This window comes from Fukomys damarensis, unplaced genomic scaffold, assembly GCF_012274545.1.
Source record: "Fukomys damarensis isolate Sample0158 unplaced genomic scaffold, DMR_v1.0_HiC HiC_scaffold_33, whole genome shotgun sequence".
Lineage (NCBI taxonomy): Eukaryota > Metazoa > Chordata > Mammalia > Rodentia > Bathyergidae > Fukomys > Fukomys damarensis.
In genome coordinates this window covers 53,035,952-53,041,550 of record NW_022900945.1, presented here as the reverse complement: position 1 = coordinate 53,041,550, position 5,599 = coordinate 53,035,952, and the positions used below count along the sequence as shown (strand labels likewise).

Genomic DNA, 5,599 nt, shown 5'->3' with positions numbered 1-5,599 from the left:
GGACCGACGCACAGAAGGGAGGTACAGGGGCTGGGACCTGCTCGAGTGGAACGGGGTCCTCAGCCCTGGACAGAGGCAGTGACCGACTAGATGCCACCCTCCGGCATCCCTGGTAAGTGCCCCTACTCCCCGTCCCGAAGCTGCAGCTGCCCTTTTCCGTAACATTCTCGGAGACAAAGCCGGTCCAGTGTCCCCGTCAATGAATGAGGCAGTGGCACCCCACCCCCGCCACCCATTAATCCCGGCCCCACAGGACTTCTCTGCGGAAACTAGCAGGTCCGGACTCCAGGGAGCCCCACCTCCCTTCCCCCCAGGCCTCTCTCTGCTCTGGGGAGGGTCTCCCCGTGTCTGGGGGGCATGCCGGGCACCATCCCTCAGGGCACCAGTGCCCACACGGGTCCTCAGTCGGGTGTGCTTACAGAGCACACGGGTGCTCCCTGGTTTCTCTCCACTCGAGGCAAGAAGGGAGCTTCCTTTCCTCGAGGGGGTGATGGCCAGACCCCACCCTCCGGAGGACAGAAAAGTGGCCCTGGCACCTGTCTCTCCCTGCAAAGTGGCTGGAAGCCAGGCATAGAGCCACCGAGGTTGGCGAGGGACGGATGTGATTAGATTAGCCACTTTATAAATAAGAGAGGTTGAGCCCAGGTCCCCCAGCCCCTGGCCCAGCAGGCTTTGGCGAGTGAGAACAAACTCACAGGAGTGGGAGGGAGGGAAGGCGGCTGGGTTACGCGCTTCGCTGCACTTTGGCCGAATGCAGAGCAGAAAGGATGAGCAGGACCTGCAGCCGCCGTAATGAAGAGCTGGCTGTCAGGTGGACTTCCCAGAACAGGCCCAGGGATCAGGAGGGAGGCTGGGGTGCTGCCCTCCCTGGAGAACTCAGCATGCCGGAGATACCTGTTAGGTCAGAACAAGGGCAGCCTTCGCCCCTGGCCGTGGCTCCTCAGAACGTTTCCTACCCGTTCTCTTCTGCTGGCCTCCTTTAAACCAGCACCACAGCTCTCTGAAGTAACGAAGGGACTGCCTCCCGGCGACCCTCCCGGAGGAAGGTTAGAGTAGGGGGAAGAGGAAGAAGGCAGGCCACCCCTTAGACTGCCTGCCTCTCCTGTGTTCCATGTGCGAGGAAAGACCTGACCCCACAGGGCCCAGAAACCCTGAGGGGATCAGGACCTGCAGCCTGGCCCCGGCCTGCTGCCCCGCAGAAGCGCCAGCTGGTGCCTGCTATTTCTTTGCTGTCCCTTGCCAACTCCAACACTTCCCCTCCCTTGGCTTCCTGCTGCGTGGAACAGGACAAGCTGAGGGGATCTCACCGGAAAGATCCCTCCTCTTGTCCGCTCAGCCAGGCCTGCGGCAGCCAGTCACCATAGTCACCGACTTCCTAATATCGCCCGGGCCTCGGCTGCCCAGCAGGCCTTCCACACTGCCTGGGCCCAGTGGTGCTGTGCTGTCCCCACCCCATAGCATCTGGCTCGCCTCCCTCATCTGCCCCTCCCTGATCAGTCTGCCTCATTCCCGCTCCAGTAGTTCAGGGCAAAGTGGGCAGGAGCTCACTGAGATTCACGCACAGCCTAGAAGCAGCACACCGTTAAGGAGGGTTATGAGAGACACCCCAGACAGCTCTGAGAAACAGAACTGAACACCTGGGCACCTCTGGATCCCTCTCACACCCCCACTCCACATGCAGGGGAGGAGGGATGTACTTCCGGGCCCCCCTGCCCAGTGCTGACTGCATCTGGGCTGTTGTCACCACCGGTGCTCCAGGGACCCTGGATCTGTTCGTCTGGAGCTCGAGCTCTGGGCCTAGCTAAAGCGGGGGGGGCAGGGGCAGAGGACAGGACAGAGCGAGGCCTGTGTGGTCCCCAGCCTCCGGTGACTCAGTTTAAGGGGGACCTGTTTGTGTCAGCACAAAAAGCTCTGGCCAAGTGAACTCTCTGGGCCTCAGGCAAAGCTGTGGATTACACAAAACGGGAGATGGAGGCTGAGCGGGGCGGAGCGGTGTGTGGGGAGAGTTGGAATGAGGGCAAGGGGACCTGCAGGATTCCTGGCTCTCACAGACATAGGAAAAACCCTGCCACAGGCAGACTCAGGGTTCCTTCCCGGCTGCTCCCTGTTTCATTCCCATAAAACTTTCTCCGCCGAGGGCCGGGGAATTTAGCTCAGTGGTTCGGTGGCCTTCCTTGCAAGCGCAAGGACCCGAGTTCGATCGCCGGCACCAAAAAAAAATAAAAAATAAAAAAACTTTCTCCGCCAAAATCAGGTTGATTAGGGTCCCATGAGCACGTGGCTGGTTATCCAGGGCCGGGAGGGGGAGGGAAAGGCAAGAGTCCCTGAAGAGCAGCCCCAGAAAGCCCCAGGGAGGCGGCACACCAGAATCCGTCCTGGTTTTGTGTCCTCCTTGCCCGCAATGCTGAGGCAAATAGACCAATTCCTCTCTCCTCTGAGGAGGCCCAGGCAAGTCCCGAAGCCCCTCCCCACAAGGGCCATGTCGTCATCTGTTCCAGGACTCAGGGGATGGACGCGGCCACAGCTCCGAAGCCAGCCTGGCCCCCGTGGCCTCCCCTCCTCTTCCTGCTCCTCCTGCCCGGAGGGGGCAGTGCCAGCTGCCCCGCCGTGTGTGACTGTGCCTCCCAGGTCCGGGCAGTGCTCTGTGCCCACAGGTGGCTGGAGGCCATCCCGGGGGGACTCCCGCTGGACACTGAGCTCCTGGACCTGAGTGGGAACCGCCTGTGGGGGCTTCAGCAGGGGATGCTCTCCCGCCTGGGCCTGCTGCAGGAACTGGACCTCAGCTACAACCAGCTCTCCACCCTCGAGCCCGGGGCCTTCCACGGCCTGCACAGCCTGCTCACGCTGAGGCTCCAGGCCAATCGACTCCGCATCGTGGGGCCCGGGGTCTTCTCGGGCCTGCCTGCGCTCACTCTGCTGGACCTCCGCTTCAACCAGATCGTCCTCTTCCTGGATGGAGCTTTCAGTGAGCTAGGCAGCCTCCGGCAGCTGGAGGTCGGGGACAACCACCTGGTGTTTGTTTCTCCTGGGGCCTTCGAAGGGCTGGCGCAGCTGAGCGCCCTCACACTGGAGCGATGCAACCTCAGCATGGTGCCCGGCCTTGCCCTTGCCCGCCTCCCAGCTCTGGTGGCCCTTCGGCTCCGAGAACTGGACATCGAGAGGCTGCCTGCCGGGGCGCTGCGGGGACTGGGGCAGCTGAAGGAGCTGGAGATCCACCACTGGCCACCGCTGGAGGCCCTGGACCCAGGGAGCCTGGCGGGACTCAATCTGAGCAGCCTGGCCATCACTCACTGCAATCTGAGCTCCGTGCCCTTCCAGGCACTGAACCACCTGAGCTTCCTCAGGGTGCTGGACCTGTCTCAGAACCCCATCTCGGCCATCCCAGCCCGCCGGCTGAGCCCCCTGGTGCGGCTCCAGGAGCTCCGGCTGTCAGGGGCAGGTCTCACCTCCATTGCCGCCCACGCCTTCCACGGCCTGACCGCGTTCCACCTCCTGGACGTGGCAGATAACGCCCTTCAGACTCTGGAGGAGACAGCTTTCCCTTCGCCTGAAAAACTGGTCACCCTCAGGCTGTCCGGCAACCCCCTGACTTGTGACTGCCGCCTCCTCTGGCTGCTGCGGCTGCGGGGCAGCCTGGACTTTGGCACAACGCCCCCCGCCTGTGCCGGCCCCCAGCACGTCCAGGGGAAGAGCCTGAGGGACTTTGCCGACATCCTTCCCCCGGGGCACTTTACTTGCAAACGGGCCCTGATCCGAAAGTCAGGGCCACGGTGGGTCGTTGCAGAGGAGGGGGGACACGCAGTTTTCTCCTGCTCAGGAGAGGGAGACCCAGCCCCCACCGTCTCCTGGATGAGGCCTCAGGGGCCTTGGCTAGGAAGGGCTGGGAGAATTAGGGTCCTGGAGGACGGGACGCTGGAGATCCGCTCGGTGCAGCTGCGGGACAGGGGGCCCTATGTCTGTGTGGTCAGCAACACAGCAGGCAACGACTCCCTAAGGACCTGGCTGGAAGTCACCCAAGTTGAACCCCCAAACGGCTCTCTCTCTGACCCTAACGTCACCATGCCGGAGGCCCCAGGGCCTTTCCTTCTGGACAGCAGGGGAGTGGCCGTGGTGCTAGCAGTGGGCTTCCTCCCCTTCCTCACCTCCGTGGCCCTCTGCTTTGGGCTGATCGCCCTGTGGAGCAAGGGCAAGGGTCGCGTCCGACACCACGGGACCTTCGAGTTTGTGGCTCCTCGGCCCTCTGGGGATAAGAACTCTGGGGGGAACCGGGTCACAGCCAAGCTCTTCTGACCTTTCCGCCCACCATGAGGAGCCAGCCGAGTCCACCCCAGCTGTCAAACAGGAAGACAGAACCAAAGCCACGTCCCTCGCAGCACAGCTCACACCTGCCTCTGCGTTGTGTCCGCAGCTGGGGACACTGGTGTCAGGCGGCTGCCCTGCGCTTTTCCAGTCCAAGGATGGCACCGCCATCTCTCCTGTGAGGGTCCCAGGGAGCCGCAGATACAGACCCCGTGGTCAGCCCAGCCTTCCCCCAGCCACCCCTCCAACACTGACACACAACGCGGGACCGCAACCAAGGCTCCAGCCTGCTGTTCTAACCACTGGACTTCCTTCCCACGCGTCTAACTTTAATGGTCAGTGCCATCTGCCACCTGCAGCCGCAGAGTATTTCAGAGGTGGGGCTGGGAAGTACCACTTGCTTAATGGGGTCCCTGCTCCTCACCCAAGCAGCCTCCCTTTCTTTTCTGGCCCCAGCCCCAGCCTCTAGGTGCAAGGAACGAGAGCTGAGAGCCGGGGGTCCTCAGGCTAAGGAGAAGGTTGTGCATGTGTGGGGAGGGGGTGGCAGAGCACTCGCCAGGCGCTGTCTGCATGGGCCTCGGCCGCCTTCCTGTCTGAGCGTTAAACCTGCTGCCAAAAGTCACAGCCAGGACAAAATTTGGCCTTGGAACTTTCTTTACCTCAGTTTATTCCCTTCTCCCCTTTCTGCCCACCAGTGAAGGCAGGGGCCGTGCAGCCGGGGGAGATTCTTTCCCTTTTACTTTCCATCTCTGGCCCTGAGAGTGGATTCCTCCATCCCTATGCAAGGGGTGCCTGTGCAGAAATGAGCCTAGAGCACCTCACCCCTTCCCTCCTGCTACATTTCTAGTCACTCCTGGTTCATAGTGCCCTTGGAGGAAAACCAGAAGGGACCTCCTGGAAAATGACTGCCAAGAGCCAGAAACTGCATCTGTCCAAGGAGAGACCCGGCCAGGAGGGAGAAGAGCGAGTGGCTGAGCGTGCTGTGGGAAAGTGGAGGAAAGAGGGGCGCGGCGGTGCAGCCTGCCCGGTGCCTTCCCACTGCGTCACGTGCACGCACACGCGCACACGCACGCACACCCCAGTTCAGCACAGTCCCAGTGGGAAGCTGTCTCTGGACAGACGTCACTCAGGGGGAAGCGGACGAGCCGCAGAACTGCTGAGTCCCACGGAGTGTGGCTCACACAGAGGACAAAGCAGAGCTCCAGAAAGTAGGGGCGCTGAGGATCCGAGGGTCGGGGCAGCAGCCTCAGCCCCTGGGAAGACAGGAGTGGAAAGGAGGGGAGGAGGGCCGGACAGGCGG

General features: G+C 62.4%; 1 protein-coding gene across 1 annotated transcript in view; it reads left to right on the top strand.

Annotated features, from left to right (window-relative positions):
- Lingo4 (leucine rich repeat and Ig domain containing 4) overlaps positions 1 to 5,588 on the top strand; it is a 6,218-nt gene extending 630 nt beyond the window's left edge. Inside the window, exons 2-3 of the mRNA XM_019206387.2 lie at positions 1 to 112; positions 2,499 to 5,588. Coding sequence (XP_019061932.1) covers positions 2,509 to 4,290 — 1,782 coding nt within the window. The 5' untranslated portion in view covers positions 1 to 112; positions 2,499 to 2,508 and the 3' untranslated portion in view covers positions 4,291 to 5,588. The remainder of the gene's footprint in view (positions 113 to 2,498) is intronic.
- The last annotated feature ends 11 nt before the right edge of the window (positions 5,589 to 5,599 follow it).